We start from the raw sequence: 24,679 nt of genomic DNA, 5'->3' as shown, positions 1-24,679 counted from the left end.
TGGAGAGAGACACAGTAAAACAAAAATCGTATACACTTCATCAGAACGTTCATTAACAAGGCCTATATAGTTTTGAGTCTATAGCAGCCCAGCCAGGGACAAACTATCTTCAAGTGGGGTATGGTGGAGTCAAGTCAGAGGAGTTCTTGACTGAACAGGAACGCGCATCAGAGAGTTCTTGCAAAATGGCGTGCTATTAGGAAATCCCTTGAACACTAGTTCTGGCACACCACTTGTTTGGTTTCTCTAGCCAGAGAACGCTTCTTTAGGCCGAAGATGAGAGAAGAAATGGAACACTGTGTGACAAGAGTCCGCCGCTGTCTGAAGCAAACCAAACAGAACGACGAGAACACCATTGCAAAGCATCAAAACCTCTGCTCCATTTGAGATCGTCTCAATCGACTACCTTCATCTTAAATAAGAATTTGTTCTTAACTGACTTGCCTAGTTAAATAAAGGTTAAATAAAATATAAAAACATCTGGAGAAAAGCAATTGTAGTATTGAATAAATTCTGGTTTTGGTAGACCACTTCACAAAGTTTGCCCAGACTTACACTACACCGAACAAGTCCAGGAGGACTGCAGCACGTAAGATCTTCAACGACATCATTTTGTGATTCGGCTACCCATCAGGGGAGGGAGTTCGAGAATGAACTGTTCAGAAAGTTGCAAAGCTACAGTGGGATACAACGCTCAGTAACGACCCAATACCGTCCACAATCAAATCCAGCAGAATGCTTCAACAGAACCTTGTTAGGTATGCTGAGTAAACTGGAAGAAATTACCTCAACAAAGTTGTTCATGCCTATAACTCAACTGTACATGAGTCAACCCTTTATCTATCTCTTTGGACTAGAACCAATACTGCCAATCGACCTGATATTCCTGAGGAGAAGAAGAAGGAAGAACACAGCCTCGTGCAGGATGTGCAGAGAAAAGGAAGACTTCAATGCGGGAAGTTTACTACAATCAAAGGGCATGGAGTTCAGTACTGGAACCTGTAGACCATGTCCTGATAAGAAACCTGTCACAGAGAGGAGGACCTGGTCAAATCTGTGCTTACTGGGAAAACAATATCCATGTGGTTAAATAAAGAAGAGGAGTGAACTGTCTAGTCTCTGTGGTTCAACTATTGGATGGACTCGACCAACAAAGAATCTTATACAGAAATCTTCTGTTACCCTGTCCTTACCTCATCGATGGACGAAACACACGGCAAAACACAGCAAACCAGAAAGAGAAAAACACAAAACATTGTTCTTAGCACAAAAGGGAGGCAGTACTTCAGTTGGTACTTTAGTCTTTAGTTCAGTACTTTTCAGTTGGACCATGTTTCAGACTTGGAGAACTGAACACTAATGGCAAAGGAATGGTAATGGTTCCTTGGGTTATTGAGCGATAGGAGCGAGAGAGAGTGAGAGAGGAGGACAGGGATTTGGTGGCCTTAACGGATGGCATTTGTCAATGAGTGCTGGGGCTTGAGTGTAATGACTGCACATCATGTGAGACCAGTGACGCAGGGAGGAGGATGGAAGAACAAACGGCGAGAAAATATCTGGTCCTGGGAGACCATGGTGAGTCATCCACCCATCTGCGTCATCTGAATGGTAGAGAGAGAGAGAGAGAGAGAGAGAGAGAGAGAGAGAGAGAGAGAGAGAGAGAGGGGGACAGAGAGACAGAGGGACAGAGAGACAGAGAGACAGAGACTTAAACAACAGTAGGCAGGTAAGTACACAGTTGATAGCCTACAATGTATGAAATGACCTATGAACAAAGGGACGCCTGCGTTTAATACGTGTTGCTTGCCGGCTCCTGTGAACTAGTACAACAGGATCTGTCCTGAACACCTGCCAATTAGTATTCCTTAAACAGTTGAAAATGGAGACGATGCAGACACCCGTGCTTAGGGAGGTGTGTAAGTAACTGAGCAACTGTGACACCTGCTCGTGCAACAGCTTCAGGTTTCATTCAGGTTTCGGCCAAACTCCGGTAAATCTGAATATGTTGCCAAACAGTAATGACACTGTAGACCTGTGTATCACTTATTATAGGAAGTAATAGTAGCCTACCTAGTCTAGCAACCATCCCATACCTTACATGCACATATCATCCCAGAACTTCATCTCTGTGTATCATAATAGTAGCCTACCTAGTCTAGCAACCATCCCATACCTTACATGCAAACGTCATCCCAGAACTTCATCTCGCTGTATCAGATTCGCTGTCTCAAGCTGTTTCTCTCTCCATGTCTAAAGTTACTCTGACCTCTACTGACAGTAAAGTGCAAAGTCATGTCAGTTCTCAGTTCATTTCCAACATTTACAGAACGCTGTATGTTTCAGCTTTTTTCCACTAGAGGGTAGCAAACATTCATTCATTCACTGCATGCCTTGGGCTGGTAATATACACTCAATATAAATATAAACACAACATGTAGTGTTGGCCCCATGTTTTATGAGCTGAAATAAAAGATCCCAGAAATGTTCCTTACTCACAAAAAGCTTATTTCTCTCAAATTCTGTGCATAAATCTGTTTACATCCCTGTTAGTGAGTATTTCTCCTTTGACAAGATAATCCATCCACCTGACAGGTGTGGCATATCAAGAAGCTGATTAAACAGCATGATCATCACACAGGTGCACCTTGTGCTGGGGACAATAAAAGGACACTTTAAAATATGCAGTTTTGTCACACAACACAATGCCACAGACGTCTCATGTTTTGAGGGAGTGTTCAATTGGCATGCTGACTGCAGGAATGTCCACCAGAGCTGTTGCCAGGTAATTGAAATTGAATTGTTCTACCATAAACTGCCTCCAACGTCATTTTAGAGAATTTGGCCGTACGTCCAACCGGCCTTACAACCGCAGATTACGAGTAACCACGCCAGTCAAGGACCTTCACATCTGGCTTCTTCACCTGCGGGATCATTTGAGGAGTATTTCTGATTTCTGTAATCTGATTACATTCAATGACTTTTAGATTACTTTCCCCTTAAGAGGCATTAGAAGAAGACACAAATGTATGTTACCAATTGAACAACGTCTATTGCAGGAAAAATCTATGTTAAGGTTTATATAGCTGACCATAAATGGATGTTAAATTTTACTTTATAGGTTGGTTATGTAGGCTTCTTCTATCCCATCGCTTTCTACTACATATAATAATATGATTAAATTATATCTTTACATTAAAAACCAAAGTCAATCAGAATTCCAGTGATTCCAATAAATGTTATGCTCCTTGATCTTCAAGAATAGGACTTGGAAATATGGAAGTATAGATTAGCCAAATTGTTTTACCTGAGCATGACCCTAAAACTAAGGATTTATTAGCCAGCCCTACTCTGTTGTTTATGATTTTGTTGTCATGGAGGACTGATTGGGCTCATTGAATCGAGTTGCAAAATAAATGCTGCGCTCATCGAATGGCATGCTTTGAGCACTACTGAAAAGTGCTATTTACATGTAAAAAATGAATGCCAAATGCTGCATTTGCTATAGGCCTATTGTTTACCTTTTTGTTGGTGACACTTTGATATCTTGATAATGTGCAGCTGTTTAAAGGGCAAATACACAGATGGAGAAATGTAACCACTCTCAGATTAATAGACAGAGCTATGGATGCAAGGACTGAAAATCCATGATATAAAAATGATTGTTTTAACCATGTTATGAGGCTATACCGTGTTTGTTTACATTTACAATGTTTAAAAACATTGGAGTAATACAAGCTTATATTTTGGATGTGACAGTTGAACTAAGCTCATGAGGCATTTATAAGTTATATTCTTCAAGAATCAATTATATACATATATATAAACGTCCTCTCACTGTCAACTGTCCCTGGGGGTGGGGGTTGGGGGGTCAAAATCAAAGTAACAGTCAGTATCTGGTGTGGCCAACAGCTGCATTTAGTACTGCAGTGCATCTCCTCCTCATGGACTGCACCAGATTTGCCAGTTCTTGCTGTGAGATGTTATCCCACTCTTCCACCAAGGCACCTGCAAGTTCCTGGACATTTCTCAGGGGAATGGCCCTAGCCCTCACCCTCCGATCCAACAGGTCCCAGACGTGCTCAATGGGATTGAGATCCGGGCTCTTCGCTGGCCATGGCAGAACACTGACATTCCTGTCATGCAGGAAATCACACACAGAACGAGCAGTATGGCTGGTGGCATTGTCATGCAGGAGGGTCATGTCAGGATGAGCCTGCAGGAAGGGTACCACATGAGGGAGGAGGATGTCTTCCCTGTAACGCACAGCATTGAGATTGCCTGCAATGACAACCAGCTCAGTCTGATGATGCTGTCACCCTCCACGTCCAAATCGATCCCGCTCCAGAGTACAGGCCTCGGTATAACGCTCATTCCTTCGACGATAAACGTGAATCCGACCATCACCCCTGGTGAGACAAAACCGCGACTCATCAGTGAAGAGCACTTTTTGTCAGTCCTGTCTGGTCTAGCAACGGTGGGTTTGTGCCCATAGGCGGCGTTGTTGCCGGTGACGTCTGGTGAGGACCTGCCTTACAACAGGCCTACAAGCCCTCAGTCCAGCCTCTCTCAGCCTATTGCAGACAGTCTGAGCACTGATGGAAGGATTGTGCGTTCCTAGTGTAACTCGGCAGTTGTTGTTGCCATCCTGTACCTGTGCCGCAGGTGTGATGTTCGGATGTACCGATCCTGTGCAGGTGTTGTTACACGTGGTCTGCCACTTCGAGGAGGATCATCTGTCCGTCCTGTCTCCCTGTAGCTCGGTCTTAGGCGTCTCACAGTACGGATATTGCCCTGGCCACATCTGCAGTCCTCATCCCTCCTTGCAGCATGCCTAAGGCACGTTCACGCAGATGAGCAGGGACCCTGGGCATCTTTCTTTTGGTGTTTTTCAGAGTCAGTAGAAAGGCCTCTTTAGTGTCCTAAGTTTTTGTAACTGTGACCTTAATTGCCTACCGTCTGTAAGCTGTTAGTGTCATTAACCACCATTCCACAGGTGCATGTTCATTAATAGTTTATGGTTCATTGAACAAGCATGGGAAACAGTGTTTAAACCCTTTACAACAATAGACAAACACAGTCTGCTTAAACTAATAACACAAAAATAATTCTACGTTTTCATGTCTTTATTGAACACACCGTGTAAACATTCACAGTGCAGGGTGGAAAAAGTATGTGAACCCTTGGATTTAATAACTGGTTGACCCTCCTTTGGCAGCAATAACCTCAACCAAATGCCAGGAGGAATTTTGGACCATTCCTCTTTATAAAACTGTTTCAGTTCAACAATATTCTTGGGGTGTCTGGTGTGAACTGCTCTCTTTTTTATATTTTTATTTTTTTAGCCCGTTTTCTCCCCAATTTCATGGTATTCAATTGGTAGTTACAGTCTTGTCTCACTGCTGCAACTCCTGTACGGACTCGGGAGAGGTGAAGGTCGAGAGCCGTGCGTCCTCCGAAACACAACCCAACCAAAGCCGTACTGCTTCTTGACACAATGCCCACTTAACCCGGAAGCCAGCTGCACCAATGTGTCGGAGAAAACACTGTGCACCTGGCGACCGTGTCAGCGTGCACTGTGCCCGGCACGCCACAGGAGTCGCTAGTGCACGATGGGACAAAGACATCCCTGCCAGCCAAACCCTCCCCTAACCCGGACGACGCTGGGCCAATTGTGCGCCGCCCCATGGGTTTCCCAGTCGAGGCCGACTGCGACAGAGCCTGGACTCGAACCCAGAATCTCTAGTAGCACAGCTAGCACTGTGATGCAGTCCGTTAGACCACTGCGCAACTCGGGAGAACGTGTGAACTGCTCTCTTGAGGTCATGCCACAGCATCTCAATCGGGTTGAGGTCAGGACTCTGACTGGGCCACTCTAGAAGGCGTATTATCTTCTGTTGAAGCAATTCAGTTTTTGATTTACATTGCCTTCCAAAAGTATTCACCCCCTTGGCGTTTTTCCTATTTTGTTGCGTTACAACCGATAATTTAAATTGATTTTTATTTATTCATGTAATGGACATACACAAAATAGTCCAAATTGGTGAAGTGAAATGAAAAAAATTACTTGTTTAAAATAATTCAAAAAAATTAAAAAGTGAAAAGTGGTGCGTGCATATGTCTTCACCCCCTTTGCTATGAAGCACCTAAATAAGATCTGGTGCAACCAATTACCTTCAGAAGTCACATAATTAATTAATTAAAGTCCACCTGTGTGCAATCTAAGTGTCACATGATCTGTCACATGATCTCAGTATATATACACCCGTTCTGAATGGCCCCAGAGTCTGCAACACCACTAAGCAAGGGGCACCACCAAGCAAGCGGCACCATGAAGACCAAGGAGCTCTCCAAACAGGTCAGGGACAAAGTTGTAGAGAAGTACAGATCAGGGTTGGGTTATAAAAAAAATATCAGAAACTTTGAGCATCCCAGGGAGCACCATTAAATCCATTGTTAAAAAATTTAAAGAATATGGCACCATAACAAACCTGCCAAGAGAGGGCCGCCCACCAAAACTCACAGACCAGGCAAGGAGGGCATTAATCAGAAAGGCAACAAAGAGACCAAAGATGACCCTGAAGGAGCTGCAAAGCTCTACAGCGGAGATTGGAGTATCTGTCCATAGGATCACTTTAAGCCGTACACTCCACAGAGCTGGGCTTTACAGAAGAGTGGCCAGAAAAAAGCCATTACTTAAAGAAAAAAATAAGCAAACACGTTTGGTGTTCACCAAAAGGCATGTGGGAGACTCCCCAAACATATGGAAGGAGGTACTCTGGTCAGATGAGACACAAATGTTGCTTTTTGGCCATCAAGGAAAACACTGTCTGGCACAAACCCAACACCTCCCATCACCCCGAGAACACCATCCCCACATTGAAGCATGGTGGTGGCAGCATCATGCTGTGGGGATGTTTCTCATTGGCAGGGACTGGGAAACTGGTCAGAATTGAAAGAATGATAGATGGAGCTAAATACAGGGAAATTCTTGAGGGAAACCTGTTTCAGTCTTCCAGAGATTTGAGACTGGGACAGAGGTTCACCTTCCAGCAGGACAATGACCCTAAGCATACTGCTAAAGCAACCCTTGAGTGGTTTAAGGGGAAACATTTAAATGTCTTGGAATGGCCTAGTCAAAGCCCAGACCTCAATCCAATTGAGAATCTGTGGTATGACTTAAAGATTGCTGTACACCAGCAGGAACCCATCACACTTGAAGGAGCTGGAGCAGTTTTGCCTTGAAGAATGAGCAAAATTCCCAGTGGCTAGATGTGCCGAGCTTATAGAGACATATCCCAAGAGACTTGCAGCGGTAATTGCTGCAAAAGGTGGCTCTACAAAGTATTGACTTTGGGGGGTGAATAGTTATGTACGCTCAAGTTTTCCGTTTTTTTGTCTTATTTCTTGTTTGTTTCACCCAAAAATATTTTGCATCTTCAAGTGGTAGGCATGTTGTGTAAATAGAATGATACAAACCCCCAAAAAATCTATTTTAATTCCAGGTTGTAAGGCAACCAAATAGGAAAAATGCTAAGGAGAGTGAATACTTTCGCAAGGCAATGTACTTCTGTGTTTTGGGTCGTTGTCCTGTTGCATCACCCAACTGCTGTTGAGCTTCAGTTGGAGGACAGATAGCTTAACATTCTCCTGCAAAATGTCTTGATAAACTTGGAAATTAATTTTTCCGTCGATGATAGCAGCAAAGCAGCCCCAAACCATGATGCTCCCTCCACCATACTTTACAGTTTGGATGAGGTTTTGATGTTGGAGTGCTGTGCCTTTTTTTCTCCACACACAGTGTTGTGTGTTCCTTCCAAACAACTCAACTTTAGTTTAATCTGTCCACAGACTATTTTGTCAGTATTGCTGTGGAACATCCAGGTGCACTTTTGCAAACTTCAGACTTGCAGCAATGTTTTTTTTGGACAGCAGTGGCTTCTTCCGCGGTGTCCTCCCGTGAACAATATTCTTGTTTAGTGTTTTACGTATCGTAGACTCGTCAACAGAGATGTTAGCATGTTCCGGAGATTTCTGTAAGTCTTTAATTGACACTCTAGGATTCTTCTTAACCTCATTGAGCATTCTGCGCTGTGCTCTTGCAGTCATCTTTGCAGGACAGCCACTCCTAGGGAGAGTAGCAACAGTGCTGAACTTTCTCCAATTATAGACAATTTGTCTTACCGTGGACTGATGAACATCAAGGCTTTTAGAGATACTTTTGTAACCCTTTCCAGCTTTATGCAAGTCAAGAAGTCTTCTGAGATCTCTTTTGTTCGAGGCATGGTTCACATCAGGCAATGCTTCTTGTGAATAGCAAACTCTAATTTTGTGAGTGTTTTTATAGGGCCAGGCAGCTCTAACCAATGTCTCCAATCTCTTCTCATTGATTGGACTCCAGGTTAACTGACTCCTGACCCCAATTCACTTTTGGAGAAGTCATTAGCCTAGGGGTTCACATACTTTTTCCAACCTACACAGTGAATGTTTAAATTATGTATTCAATATAGACAAGAAAAATACAATAATTTGTGTGTTATTAGTTCAAGCACACTATGTTTGTCTATTGATGAATATCAGATCAAATTTGATGACCAATTTATACAGAAATCCAGTTAACTCCAAAGGGTTCACATACTTTTTCTTGCCACAGTACTAATTCAAGGGGTTTTCTTTATTTTTAGAATTTTATACAGTGTAGAATAATAGTGAAGACATCAGAACTATGAAATAACACATATGGAATCATGTAGTAACCAAAAAAGTGTTAAACAAATCAAAATATATTTTATATTTGAGATTCTTCAAAGTAGCCACCCTTTGCCTTGATGACAGCTTTACACACTCTGGCATTCTCTCAACCAGCTCCATGAGACATGCATTTCCAACAGTCTTGATGGAGTTCCCACGTATGCTAAGCACTTGTTGGCTGCTTTTCCTTCACTCTGCGGTCCAACTGATCTCAAACCATCTCAATTGGGTTGAGGTCGGGTGATTGTGGAGAGCAGGTCATCTAATGCAGCACTCCATCACTCTCCTTCTTGGTCAAATAGCCCTTACACAGCCTGGAGGTGTGTTGGGTAATTGTCCTGTTGAAAAACAAATGATAGTCCCACTATGTGCAAACCAGATGGGATGGCATTTCGCTGCAGAATGCTGTGGTAGCCATGCTGGTTAAGTGTGACTTGAATTCTAAATAAATCACCGACAGTGTCACCAGCAAAGCACCCCCACACCTTCACACCTCCTCCTCCATAATTCACGGTGGGAACCACACATCCGTTCACCTACATCCGTTCACCTTATCCTGTCACGTCCTGACCAGTAATAGGGGTTATTTGTTATTGTAGTTTGGTCAGGACGTGGCAGAGGGTATTTGTTTTATGTGGTTCGGGGTGGTTGTGTGTTTAGTGGTGTGTTTGATGTATTATTCCGGGTTTTGGGCACTGGTCTATGTTAATGTATTTCTATGTTTAGTCTAGTTCTTTGTATTTCTATGTTTAGTTAATTGGGGATTGGACTCTCAATTAGAGGCAGGTGTTTTCTAGTTGCCTCTGATTGAGGGTCCTATATATAGGTATGTTTGTTTTAGTGTTTTGTGGGAGATTGTGCTGTGTATTGCTCTGTGCCTTACCGGCCTGTTATTTGTCGTTGTGTTTTTTTTGTGTACGTATTTATTTTGGTTTACCTTCTTTGTCCGTTTAAATAAAAGAAGATGAGTGCACATTTCCCCGCTGCGTCTTGGTCCACTTTACCCTACGACAACCGTGACATATCCGTTCATCTCAAATTTGGACTCATCAGACCGAAGGACAGATTTCCACCGGTCTAATGTCCATTGCTTGTGTTTCTTTGCCCAATTGCTTGTTTCTTCTTATTGGTGTCCTTTAGTAGTGGTTTATTTTCAACAATTCGACCATGAAGGCCTGATTCACGTAGTCTCCGCTGAACTGTTGATGTTGAGATGTGTCTGTAACTTGAACTCTGTGAAGCATTTATTTGGGATAAAATTTGGGCTGGTAACTCTAATGAATTTATCCTCATCAGCAGAGGTAACTCTGGGTCTTCCTTTCTTGTGGCGGTCCTCATGAGAGCCAGTTTCATCATAGCGCTTGATGGTTTTTGCGACTGCACTTGAAGAAACTTTCAAAGTTCTTTAAATGCTCTGTATTGACTGACCTTCATGTCTTAAAGTAATGATGGACTGTCGTTTCTCTTTGCTTATTTGAGCTGTTCTTGCCATAATATGGACTTGTTCTTTTACCAAAAAGGACTATCTTCTGTATACCACCCCTACCTTGTCACAACACAACTGATTGGCTCAAACGCATTAACAAGGTTCACCTGTTAATTGAAATGCATTCCAGGTGACTACCTCATGAAGCTGGTTGAGAGAATGCCAAGAGTGTGCAAAGCTGTCATCAAGGCAAAGGGTGGCTACTTTGAAGAATCTCAAATATAAAATATATTTTTTTTAAACACTTTTTTGGTTACTACATGATCCATGTGTTATTTCCTATTTTTGATGTCTTCACTATTATTCTAAAATGTAGAAAATAGAAAAAAATAAAGGAAAACCCTTGAATGAGTAGGTGTGTCCAAACTTTTACTGGTATCTTATATATATTTGTATAATTTACAAGTCCAAAAATGGATGTAGCAACTACAGATTGGCCATTTAAGTCTATCAAAATTGTGCACGTTTGAGCATGTGTCCATTAGAACTATGGATTTAAAAAGAATCCCAGCATGAATTAGATTGAACAATAAAAGCCCCACTTTGATTCCATAGGGTTGGATCCGCACTATGCAGCTGTTGCAAGAGCGTATTTTTCACTGGCTGTCCACTGGTTTCAAAAAGTTTAGTGAACAGCCATCCACAACAACCACAAATTGGATCATCTTTGGATGCCGACAGCAGTCGCACAATTGGAAGACATAGTATGTAGCCTACGAAATCCTATTCCTGCTCGTTTCCCGCGATCCATCAAACACATTTGGTGTGTCATCATAGTGGTCTCTGGTTTGTGGCCAGACTCACTCAGGTGGAACAAACTTAAATTTGCGCCTTTTTTCAAAACTGATTTGAATGTCATTGAGAAAAACAGAGAAGTGTAAAATATTTTTTTACGCAAACATACTTTCTGAATTTAAAAGTAATCCTCGAAGTAATCATCAACTTTTTTTTTTTAATAAATCTGTAATCTGATTACAGTATTGTTGCTGGTAACGTAACGGTTTACTGTTACCGTTTTCTGTAATCCTTTACATGTAATCTGTTACTCCCCAACCCTGCTGATTTCATAATATGAATTGTAACCATAAAATTGAAACATTTGTTACATGTTTCGTTAATATTTTTGTTCAGTATAGTAGTCAAGGGGTGGACAAAAGACTTCTGATTTGTGATGATGGGATGTTGTTTTCTCATCGTTTTATACAAATGTATAGTCTAATAACCCAATAGTCTAATATAGTGGGTTATAAAGTATACATAATAAATGGGGACATAGTTATGAGTCCATATCACATTAGTTGATAGGCTACAAATCCCACAAATACATGTACCTTGCTGTTCAAGGAAGAATATCGTAATTTGGGTGTAATAATCAATTGAAAGGCATTTTGTTGTGAGAGACGCTTTACCACTTCATCACAATAATTTGAGCGAAAAGGTGCAAACAAAATTATGGGATGGAGAATTCATATTCAGAGGATGTGGTGTGTGATGGACATGTCAAAGACCAGTGAATGGGCCTTTTTCGTTTGATATTATCCAATTATTATCAAATTTATTCACTGCATGTTTCTCATGGCAGCATCCACCCGTCTGCAGGTGAAACGTCATGGCTCGGGCGGATAGTCATGTATATCAAGGTTTTCAAATGGGAAGAATTTCAACCAATCGCCTGTAGACTTCAGGCGGTGGAATCCAATCATATTTGATCTTTGAATAGTGGGTGTGCCACACGGCTGGTCCTAGAGGCGGGAATAGAAAAGTGCTGCATGGCGAGTTTGGTTGAGAAGAAGTTGGATGGTTGGGGTGTACCACTGATGAGAAGCGGCCGAAAAAAGGGAATATTTGCAGAAATTTCTAAGAATACTGAGGAAAATTACTTTGTTCTGCTTACTATCAGTATATTCATAAAAGTGTCTGACTTTCATTATCATCTGCACCAGGTGAGTTTATTAGAGTCGTTTTCCTGAGGGATGCCGGGGTGGCTAGCTGGCTAACGGATTATTTTGCCATGACTTTTCAACGATGGAGGACCTCAACCTTGCTGGCTAGTTGACACTAAACTAGCTAGCTAGCTAACATGCTCAATTGTTTCAATGACATTTTCTAGATACAAAATAAAAAAAATCAATTGAATTAAGTTATCGTTTTCATAATAGCAAACTAATTGATATGCTCATTATAGGAACATTCTAAAATGTCTTTCCAGCTATACATTTCAGTGATTGTGCATGCAGCGCGAGGACCCTAAACTGTATCAGAACTCCTGAGTCCTTTTGATGTTCATTGCTTTAGCTTGTGCTAAACATATGGTATTTTAACACATTCATGTACTGCTCGGTTATGATAATAGAAGTTTAACTTTTATTTAGAAATTCAATATTGTATAAACTATGCTCATCAATGCAGCTAAATACAGAGCTTGCCCGACAATGTTAGCTAACGTTACCTAGCTAACATTACAGCAAGAATCAGTTTGATGTGGGCAATGCATATTATTCTAACCACGTTTACTCGGCAAGTTTATCAGCGAAGGGCTTGGTAATTTCAACAAGGGCTGGCAATGCCTTGGCTGGATGACTTGTTTTGGCGTGCGGTCAGATATCATAGCGGTTTTCTGAGACGTATAGAGGGGATGCAGTGGCACGACATTACGCTTAGCAGCACCCTGATCCCTCTATCCAATGATCTGGCCCAGTTTCGGGTTGAAGCAACACCGCGTAAACACCTTGCTAGCCGTCATCAGCTGAAGCTGGCTTGCCCAGTTGTGTGACTGGCGTCAACATATCTCTTGATTTTCTGTCAATATTCTCAAGTATAGCCTAATCTACTCGAGCCATATGCTTTATCAAAAGTTCATATAGTTTTCAGAAAATGGTCCCACTATCGGTCTAGAAATGCTGAATAGCTCATGTCAGCGGTAATATACTATTACAATAAGATAGTGTTATCGGAGTTGATGACATCATATCCCAATCATTCTTATCACAGTAAGAAATTACATGGCACACTTGGCTACTACCTGGATCAGGAAATGTGCTTGGTTGCTTCTTCCTATTTTGTCTGGTCTAGTCAGCTTAATCAGACTCTGTAAACACTAGATACTGATACAGGATCTGGCGGTGGTGGTCTGTGAAGCATTTCAGCAGGGCTGGGCTACATGGAAGACTGCAATTCCTCCACTCCTCCCTGGATGCTTCAGGCGAGGATATATTATGTTGTTTTTCTGCAGTCATGGTGCGAAGGAGGCTGAAGTGTTCTCCAAACAGTGATCTAGGGTCAGCTTTCCCTCTTGCCTCCCTTCCAATCCCTAGCCTAGCTGAACTGGAAGAAGTCATGCATATGCAGTGTATGACAGACAGACCGTGAATCTATCTCTGTAGAGGGAGAGCCTCTAGTCTACCCACACATAGCTTGGCTCAGACATCAGGGTGATAATTGTCATGTGTGCTGTCTGAGGAAAGTCTCTTTTTGAGGGAGTTGGTGAGTGGGACACACTGAGGGTACTGTACTTGGACTGGGAGTGTGTTACTGTAGGAGAGAGTCTGATTTACAAGGAGACTAACCTCAGAACTCAGCTCAGCTGTCTGTTGTTCTGGTATTTATGCTCCAGATATGAGGATTACTGATACTCTGTATCCCAAACTACCCCTGGGCATCACATTCATCATTAGATCTACAGGAGAGCTTCGGTAGGGGCTAGGGGTCGACCTGAGTTTTTAAATAATGGGTATAACTCAACCAATGTGTTAACTGTTTGTGTTTCCCGTCCAGGTGTCCTAGTGTGTTCTGGTTGTACCCCAGAGATGGCACAGCGGAGCGGGCAGGAGGACCCGGAGCGGTACCTGTTCGTGGACCGCGCCGTGGTCTGCAACCCGGCCACGCAGGCCGACTGGACGGCCAAGAAGCTCGTATGGATCCCCTCGGAGCGCCATGGCTTCGAGGCGGCCAGCATCCGCGAGGAGCGTGGCGACGAGGTGGTGGTGGAGCTGGCTGAGAACAGCAAGAAGGCCATGGTGAACAAGGACGATATCCAGAAGATGAACCCTCCCAAGTTCAGTAAGGTGGAGGACATGGCTGAGCTCACGTGTTTGAACGAGGCTTCAGTGCTGCACAACCTCAAGGACCGCTACTACTCTGGCCTCATCTATGTAAGTAGGATAGAAGTCCTGCTTTTGACTTCTGACTTGAGAAAGCCAGGTGTAGGCTTCTTTACCTTACATTGGTATCTTATTGAAGTGGACCAGTAGCCTTTCCCTTCCCTTTTTGGTATATTGTACCCAACTACCCATCACATCAATCAGCATTGTCCAATACCAAACCCACAGAGACCCCCAAAACCATTTGTCCTTAGATACACCACCATATCCCAGGGTTCTAATAAGTTGGCAATGACATTAGCAATGTCCCAGATATCCAGCGTTTCCCCTGTGATTACAGTCCACTTAGTGACATGACATGCATTCCTGGAATAGATGAAATGTCAGGTAGCCGCCTGAGACCCAGAGAGAAGGGAGGACAACTGTGATTGCCTCCACAGTTCCACAGCACCAGCTATTCCTGTGGTACTCTCCCCAGGTGGCTGCGATAAGAGGCAGAAGGACAGCTCGGGGGATGAGGTCATTTTGGGATGTTATTGAAGCAGAGGTTTTATGAGGGAATCTGTGAGAGATTTAATGTTTTTTTTAAAGGTTTTTATGGCTTATGGAGTGGTCCTAGTTAATAGCTTGTTGGCTGATGTGGGAATATGTAATTAGTTCCCATGGGTTGCATTTTCAGTTCTCTAACCCTGACCCCTCTCAATAACATGCTGACCAGACTGGACACGTCGCGTGCGCGAGCGTCGCAAAATACATTTTGAAATCCATGTTATTCAATTATTGCACCCACACTGCTCGCGCGCGCCAACGAGCGTCTGCGATGCCAATTGCTAAAATGGAACTCCTTTCAGATCGCACTGAAAGTCCTGCCTCTCCCATCTCCTCATTGGTTTATAGAAGCAGGTACCCACGTGCCATCTCCTCATTGGTTATACCCACGTGGGTGATTGAAAGATGAAATGTTTTGCCGGTTGTCGTGGTAAAAGTGTAGATGTCAATCACCATATAAGTTCAAAGATGAAAAAGCCTGGAAGGAGGAGAGATGACTAGAAACGATTCGGTTGACCGTTTTATGTGTGGATTAATTGTCGGAGTAGAGGACCTTGTGCATTTCAGGTAAAATAACAAGTCAATGTTTATATCCCAGGACATATTAGCTAGCAACAGCAAGCTAGCTAAATAGGACAAATTAGCTAGCAAGTGCAAGTTAACTAGCTAAATTGCCATACATGTTTAATGCTTTTCGACCTGTCCCCAAATTAATGTAATTGGTTCAGAGTTTGTTTTGATATTTTAACCTGCGTGTCGTGATCGCGTTTGGTGTAGGGGGACAAAATACATTTATGCACCATAGCGCATGATGGTGCAAGCGCGCAGCCGGTTTGGGTTCTGTGTTACAAACATTAACACGCTCCAATGCTCTAGGGCAGGGTTCACCAACTGGTGGCCCACGGCCCGATTAAATGTTTTTGGGGGTTATTTTATTTGTTATCTTGTTTTATTGTTGGACATAGCTAAAATACTGTTAAAACACCAGGAAATCAACTCAAAGTGATTTTAATTTTGGAAATCTGTTCAAGTATTCCCACACATAATAGAGAGAAACATGGGATCGTGTAGAAATGGTTTGAAATTATTATGTTTTAGTCAAATATTATATCTGTTTGAGCTTCTTGCTACAAATGATTTGTAATTATGTACCAGCCCTCCGACCATCTGGTCAATAATCTTTTGGGGATGATCCCTACTAGTAACAAAGTGGGCCATTTTGATCTAGTAACTGACCTGCTAGAAATGACAAGAAGGCCTCTTGACCCAAACCCTGTGCCCCGTCCAACACATTCCCCGGCAGGGGCTGGATTGCTAGGTGAGCACCAGGCTTTAGTGAGGCCCTGTCGGTGCTCCATCCATCCATGTGCTAATGTAACGGCTCCCTGCCAATGGGCCTGATCTGCAGTAATCAGCCAGCCAGGGAGGGAGGCTCGTGCTGAGTCATTCACACAGACTAACTGTACCGCCTTCACAGGGCTCTTTGTCTGCCTGCAGATAAGCAACAGCTGGCCCTGAATAACTGGCATATTTTCAACCTTCAGTAGTACTGTACCTAACCCACTACTTGATTAAAAAATAACTCCCTGTCAAGTAGGGCTGACCACATTTAGTCAACTGGTTGATTGTTTGGTCGTAAATAGATTTAGTTTTTCATGATGCACAAGACACCTGTCTATTTTGCGCCTGTCCACAGAGATGGCACAGTCCATCCCTCTTATGACATGTGCTACTGATATAGTAAATGGTTATATAATGTAAGAATAATGGTGCAACACTAATAAATATATTATTTTATAACAAATGCACTTTCTCCCGTGAGGGATAGTGGTCGCTGTCCGTGGTTCTGAAACGTAATCTTCAGGGCGCTGTTGAATTGGCGCCTTTCTCTATATGTTGCTTAGTGCATAATGGCGTAGTTAACCAGCATGTTGGTGTTGAGAATAATGCGGCGGAGGCAGCACTGGAGTGAGGAAGCGAGGAAGCAGCCCTTGCCTTAATTGTCTAAGAAAATTGAGGAGAGAGGAAACCCCAACTTTATTAGGTCTATAACAGTAGTCTAACTGTTAAACGTGCCTGACTTTATAAATCATCCATATATATCTACATTATATAACCAATAAGACAGATCCTGCTTCTGTTGCCAGAATGAGTGTTTGTTTAGTAGCCTACTGATTCCATGAGCATCAAGCCTCATGCAACCTTAAAATGTAGAATAAAGCAATTTCACAAATTCGGCTGTTTTTAATCTTTGCTCTGCTGTAATAAAGTCTTTACAATTTTTTTTTAGAACAGAGTCTGGTATTACATTTAATTTATTTACTGTTTACACTGTTCCTAACGGGCAGAAAAATGATATGGTAATCTAACAGCTCCTGTTTGTCACACATAATGTGCACGCAGCGCTCGCTCCTATAGCCTCCTTTTTCTTGATCATCTTGTTCTTATTTTTATTGTTACAATTATTATTATGATCACCTTTACAATAAGTAATGCCATTATCATCTGAAACCCTACCTTTTCAAACAGTATCTTAAATAATCCTCCTCACCTCAACCCCCCCCCCCCCCCAAAAAAAAAATAATAAACCGAACCCCTCTGACTACTGCTACATTATTGAGGAAAAATGTACTTTCTATGCCGGTGAAAAATGATATGGTAATCTAGCAGCTCCTGTTTGTCACACATAATGTGCACGCAGCTCTCGCTCCTAAACAATGATAATATTGTGATCTAAAAGCATCTGTTTGGGACACAATACTCACACAGCGCTTGTTCCTATATCCCCTCCTTTTTCTTCTTTTCCAATAGTTTTCACAACTAAGTCAAATGTCTTCGACACGTCTGACTTCCCCTTTCCCTCCTGAGCAATTCCCCTGTTTTCTTTTTCCTGTCCTCCGCATCCATTTTGCTGTCACATGTGTTATGATGTTCTGAGTTTGTTATAACAAATGTATTGATGTGATTATGATAGGCTATAGGTCAGGACCTATTGGTCACGTGCATGCAATGTATACATGTTTCACGTAAAGAGAGCAAGGGTTGAGGGAAAAGGGAATGTTTTTTTTTTTTTATATACAAATGAGGTATTTTGGTAACCAAACCAGCCAGAGAAACAAGTAAGAAACTAAATGGCTGTAATTATGTTGCAGCTTCAGCACGGACAGCGCGATAAACACTTGCTGTGGTGCCTGTTCACAGAGGCACTCGCTGTCATTTCTTTTTAACCTGTTAGTGATTCCTTCGCGCGCCAATCCCTTTAGCGGGATCGATTTGACAACATCCAGTGAAATTGCAGAGCGCCAAATTCAAATTACAGAAATATCAATATTTAAGATTCACGAAAATATAAGTGTACTACATCAAAATAAAGCTTATCTTCTTGTTAATCCAGCCACAGTGTCAGATTTCAAAAAGGCTTTACGGCGAAAGCAGACCATGCGATTATCTGAGGACAGCGCCCAGCATACAAACAAACACATGAAAATCATTTTCAACCAGGCAGGTGGTGACACAAAAGTCAGAAATAACGATATAATAAATGCCTTACCTTTGAAGATCTTCTTCTGTTGACACTCCAAAATGTCCCAGAAACATCACAAATGGTCCTTTTGTTCGATAATGTCCTTCTTTATATCCCCAAAATGTCCATTTATTTGGCGCATTTGATTCAGAAATACACCGGTTCCAACTCACCCAACATGACTACAAAGTATCTAATAAGTTACCTGTAAACTTGGTCCAAACATTTCAAACAATGTTCCTAATCCAACCTCAGGTATCCTAAAACGTAATTAATCGATAAAATTTAAGACGGGATAAACTGTTTCCAATACCGGATAAAAACAACGTGAAGCGCGTTCCAGTTCACGCGCACCAAACAGTAGAGTCCACATGGAGTGACACTTACAAAGAACAGCCATACTTCTTCATTTCTCAAAAGAAAAACATCAACCAATTTCTAAAGACTGTTGACATCTAGTGGAAGCCATAGGAACTGCAACCAGGTTCCTATTAAATAGGGCTTCCCATAGAAACCAGTGGGAAATACTATGACCTCAATTTTCTTCCCCCCTGGATGGTTTGTCCTCGGGGTTTCGCCTGCCAAATCAGTTCTGTTATACTCACAGACATTATTTTAACAGTTTTAGCTTTAGAGTGTTTTCTATCCAAATCGACTTATCCTATCCAAATCTAGCATATCCTAGCTTCTGGGCCTCAGTAACAGGCCGTTTCCTTTGGGCACGCTTTTCATCCAGACGTGAAAATACTGCCCCCTATCCCTAAGAAGTTTTAACACAGCGTGGCCATCGGGCTCCCTCTTGAGCTATTTGTGTCTTAATTATTTAATCAAACAGTGTGCTTAAAGCATCAGACAAGCTCAGTGCATGTAGTTGATTTTATTCGAAGACATAGGGTGTGTCTATATATGGAAAAATACACGTTCGACAGATGACTCAGTCGACCAAGATTTTTTTTTGTCAGAGACAGTCAAGTTCGCTGGATCTGTGTTAGGTTTGGGCGGTATCCAGATTGTCACAACGGCCTTGTGCCATCCAGGGATATTCGGTATTACCGGCACTGAACACTAAGGGCGCCATTTTCAAAAAGGGAAAGGGGGGATACTTAGTCAGTTGCACAACTGAATGCATTCAACTGAAATGTGTATTGCACATTTTAAAGATGCACTATGCAGAAATCGCTATTTCTTGGTTTCTGAAATGTGCATAGTTTGCCTAATTTCAGTTTATGTGACAAAATAAGCTGCTTTAACCTCCCTGGGCAAGGTGGGACGCTTGCGTCCCACCTTGTCAACAGCCAGTGGAATCGTGTGGCGCGAAATACAAATACCTCATAAATGCTATAACTTCAATTTCTCAAACATATGACTATTTTACACCATTTTAAAGACAAGACTCCCGTTAATCTAACCACATTGTCCGATTTCAAAAAGGCTTTACAGCGAAAGCAAAACATTAGATTATGTCAGGAGAGTACCCTGCCAAAAATAATCACACAGCCATTTTCAAAGCAAGCCTATATGTCACAAAAACCAAAACCACAGCTAAATGCAGCACTAACCTTTGATGATCTTCATCAGATGACACTCCTAGGATATTATGTTATACAATACATGCATGTTTTGTTCAATCAAGTTCATATTTATATCAAAAACCAGCTTTTTACATTAGCATGTGATGTTCAGAACTAGCATACCCACCGCAAACTTCCGGTGAATTTACTAAATTACTCACGATTAACGTTCACAAAATACATAACAATTTTTTTAAGAATTATAGATACAGAACTCCTTTATGCAATCACGGTGTCAGATTTTAAAATAGCTTTTTGGCGAAAGCACATTTTGCAATATTCTGAGTAGATAGCAAGTAAGATAGATAATTTGACACCCACCAAGTTTGGCCCTCACCAAACTCAGATTTACTATAAGAAAAATTGGATTACCTTTGCTGTTCTTCGTCAGAATGCACTCCCAGGACTTCTACTTCAACAACAAATGTTGTTTTGGTTCCAAATAATCCATAGTTATATTCAAATAGCTCCGTTTTGTTCGTGCGTTCAGGTCAGTATCCGAAGGGTGACGCGCGGACGCATTTCGTGACAAAAAAATTACAAATATTCCATTACCGTACTTCGAAGCATGTCAAACGCTGTTTAAAATCAATTTTTATGCTATTTTTCTCGTAAAATAGCGCTAATATTCCAACCGGGCGACGTTGTATTCATTCAAAGACTGAAAGAAAAACATGGAGTCATCTCGTGAACGTGCATCTCCAGTGTCATTGTTCCCTGCCTGACCACTCACAAAAACTCCTGCTGTTTTTCGCCCAGAGACTGCAGAGACGTCATTCCACTTTCTGGCGCCTTCTGAGAGCCAATGGAAGCCTTAGAAAATGTCACGTAAGAGCAGAGATGCTATATTTTTGATAGAGATGCCACAGAAGGAGAACAAATTGTCAGACAGGGCACTTCCTGTATGGCATCTTCTCAGGTTTTGGCCTGCCATATGAGTTCTGTTATACTCACAGACACCATTCAAACAGTTTTAGAAACTTTAGAGTGTTTTCTATCCAAATCTACTAATTATATGCATGTTCTCGTTTCTGGGCAAGAGTAGTAACCAGTTTAAATCGGGTACGTTTTTTATCCGGCCGTGGAAATTCTGCCCCCTAGCCCAACAGGTTAATGTATGCCGGGAACAGTTGTTTTTTTGGTAGTTACCTGACTTGCTCAAGGGAAGAACGGCAGATTTTTTTCACCTTGCCGGCTCATGCATTCGAACCAGCGACCTTTCAGTTACTGGACCAATGCTCTTAACCACTAGGCTACCCCTAGGCTACGCAACTGAGCCTCTTTAATCCGCAGGTTAGCAATGCTAACAGGTACATGTAAAATCCCATAGAGAATACTAACTAAATGCTAACGAGAGCATTTACGAACATTTTATACATTTTATCCTAAACTATTGGCAGGACAGCCATCCCAGCTATTAAAGTTATACAAGTAACAAAAGAATGCTACTCACAGTTTGCTGCATGAACAAAACAAAATATTAGACAGCAAGGCTCTTGATCAGGGTCTCCGTTAGCAGTTAATAGCTGCCTTTTGGCCAATAAAAATGTTTCAAAGCAGAGAAATAAAATCGGCACCGGCCTGTCCTTGGCATTGAGAAGAAAAAAATTCCCATAGAAAAATAATGCTTTTTAGCCTATTCATTGATGGAAATACTAGTCGATGTAAATACATTTGACTGGTCATGCTTATTGGTCTATAGGTTTATTTGCATAATTTAGTGCAATGAAATTGGCTCTTGTGTATATTTGTTATGTATCTTATTTAGCACACACGCATAGCATACAGATACAGAGCTTTTAAACGGTAAATCTGTCAGACAGCGCTTTTATAAGCCCAATCATTGCACATTAATTCTAAATGCAATCGCGTGTTAAAAATAGTTTTGATGGCCACAATTTAAAAAGAGCTACTCTTTTTATTTCTCAACGGAAGGCAGGCTTCATCAGCGCCAGTATGCATTTGGAAAACATATACTTAATTGTTTGAAACCTGAACATTTTACTACATATTATGAAGAATGTTTTGCCTTGCTTCAAAGTCGCCGAGGCAAATTTGACCATATCTGTGGAGGCAATTACTTTCATAAAGACTTCCATATGCCATTGAAACCAGTAGCCTATTGTTTCATAAAGACGTTTCATTGAGAGCGCTCGATTTATTCTAAACAGTAAACAAAAGTTGTTTGACCTTAACCCGTTCGGCAATTTCATTGGTCTAATGAAAGCTTCATGCCGCCAAAAAACTGAGCATGTCACAGAATGTGTTTTTTTGGAAGAAAAAAAATTGAAAGCGGGAAAAATCCATATATTAGCCGCGTCATTGTTTAAGCCGCGAGGTTCAAAGCCTGGGAAAAAAGTTGCGGCTTATAGTCCGGAATTTACGGTAGTAGATTGACAGGGGCTTTTGATTTTGCTGTTCGTTACGCATCTTGTTAGCTGAGGAAAAGTAAATGTAACATCTTCAAAGTGTGCAGTGGAATTCAGTAAGAAGGACGCACGTCGTTGCATCCTCAACTTGCATGTTCTGTTAAGATAAATTACCATCATCTAAATGGGATTTCTGTCATTCTGAGCAACGTGGGTGGACGCCCTAATCAGGTTACGGACCCAATGGATATGGGTCCGGGTAAATTAAAATGGTGGCAGTCAAATGACCAGGGTCACATTTTCCTAAAGGAAACCCTGCTCTTGAGCCAGGATTCTCTGCTGTTACCAAACGAAGAAGCTAACCACTAAATTAGCAAACAAAATTCACAACTGCAGAGCATTTAGCAACTTTTAGACAGTTAACTTAGTTATAAGTAATCTAGCTGGCAAACATTTAGTTGTGAATGTAAATACATTACCTGGCGCCTGCTGCACAACAGCGTGTGACTCACAAGGCTCCTGTCTGTCGTTGTTGTGTGCTTGTAAACAAACACCACGTGACTGGGGACTACCGGTCAGCTTCATTATGAAAAATGTGACAGGTGAAATTAAGAATGCAATCTTCTTGATCTCCTAACTTATTGCACAAGTTGAGTGCAGGCATTTACTTAAAGTAGCTACAAATATTGAAACGTGTTAAACTTCAAAGAAATAGTTTCAATGGTAATGACGGTATTGAAAAGACATCCTGTGAACTATTTCCATATACCCCAGTATACGTATATACGGTATACTGCCCAAACCTAATCTGGATGCCTTTGTCGCTCTTCCATTTCCCTGTCTCTCGCTCTCTCCCTCCTTGTCTCTCCCTCCATCTCTTTCTCTCTCTCCATCTCTTTTAAAACATTTATTCTAACCTCCTTAGGCGTCATAGTTTGTTATTTTTTCACATTTCCTCAGATCAAGTAAAGCAATGCATGAGTTACCAGGGGAGAAGTAGACTGCTGCAATTAGTAGTTAGCATGTCATGACAGCCTAGAAGCAGCATGTGCTGCCTGCAGAGAAGTTTATTTCTATTCTAGACAATTACACCCTGACACAGTTTGGAGGGGGAGAACTTAATTTTATTCCGAGAGCTTTATATTATATATAGTGCATTCGGAAAGTATTCAGACCCCTTGACTTTTTCCACATTTTGTTACGTTACAGCCCGATTTAAAAATTGATAAATTCGTTTTTTCCCCTCATCTATCTACACACAATACTCCATAATGACTAAACAAAAAACAGGTTTGTAGAAATTTGTGCGAATGTATTAAAAATAAAAGTGCCATATTTACATAATTATTCAGACCCTTTACGCAGTACTTTGTTGAAACACCGTTGACAGTGATTACAGCCTTGATTCTTCTTGGGTATGATACTACAAGCTTGGCACCTGTATTTGCGGAGTTTCTCCCATTCTTCTGTGCAGATCTTCTCAAGCTCTGTCAAGTTGGATGGGGAGCGTCGCTGCACAGCTATTTTCAGGTCTCTAGAGATGTTAGATTGGGTTCAAGTCTGGGCTCTAGCTGGGCCACTCAAGGACATTCAGAGACTTGTCCCGAAGCCACTCCTGCGTTGTTTTGGCTGTATGCTTAGGGTCGTTGTCCCGTTGGAAGGTGAACCTTCGCCCCCCCAGTCTAAGGTCCTGAGCACTCCGGAGCAGGTTTTCATCAAGGATCTCTCTGTACTTTGCTCCGTTCATTTTTCCCTCAATCCTGAGGGAAAAATGTCTCCCAGTCCCTGCCGCTGAAAAACATCCCCAAAGCATGATGCTGCCACCACCATGTTTCACCGTAGGGATGGTGCCAGGTTTTCTCCAGACGTGATGCTTGGTATTCAGGCCAAATAGTTCAATCTTGGTTTCATCAGACCAGAGAATCTTGTTTGTCATGGTCTGAGAGTCCTTTAGGTACCTTTTGGCAAACTCCAAGCGGGCTGTCGTGTGCCTTTTACTGAGGAGTTACTTCCGTCTGGCCACTCTACTATAAAGACCTGATTGCTGGAGTGCTGTAGAGATCGTTGTCCTTCTGGAAGGTTCTCCCTTCTCCATACAGGAAATCTAGAGCTCTGTCAGAGTGACCATCGGGTTCTTGGTCACCTACCTGACCAAGGCCCTTCTCCCTTGTTTGCTCAGTTTGGCTGGGCGGCCAGCTCTAGGAAGAGTCTTGGGTGGTTCCAAACTTCTTCTGTTTAAGAATGATGTAAGCCACTGTGCTCTTGGGGACCTTCAACGCTGCAGACATTTTGTGGTACCGTTCCCCAGATCTGTGCCTCAACACAATCCTGTT

The 24,679-nt window shown here is 42.0% G+C and overlaps 1 protein-coding gene across 12 annotated transcripts in view; it reads left to right on the top strand.

The window, feature by feature from the left end:
* Positions 1-11,992: 11,992 nt before the first annotated feature.
* The window catches only part of LOC106564681 (myosin-10), a 99,409-nt gene continuing 86,722 nt past the window's right edge, over positions 11,993-24,679 (top strand). For all 12 annotated transcript variants that reach the window (XM_014130918.2, XM_014130916.2, XM_014130913.2 and 9 more), the window contains exons 1-2: positions 11,993-12,177; positions 14,009-14,385. In XM_014130918.2, coding sequence (XP_013986393.1) covers positions 14,041-14,385 — 345 coding nt within the window. In that variant the 5' untranslated portion in view covers positions 11,993-12,177; positions 14,009-14,040. The remainder of the gene's footprint in view (positions 12,178-14,008; positions 14,386-24,679) is intronic.

Source organism: Salmo salar, chromosome ssa12 (assembly GCF_905237065.1).
Source record: "Salmo salar chromosome ssa12, Ssal_v3.1, whole genome shotgun sequence".
Lineage (NCBI taxonomy): Eukaryota > Metazoa > Chordata > Actinopteri > Salmoniformes > Salmonidae > Salmo > Salmo salar.
The sequence above is the reverse complement of the archived record's forward strand: the minus strand, read 5'-3'. Positions and strand labels throughout refer to the sequence as shown.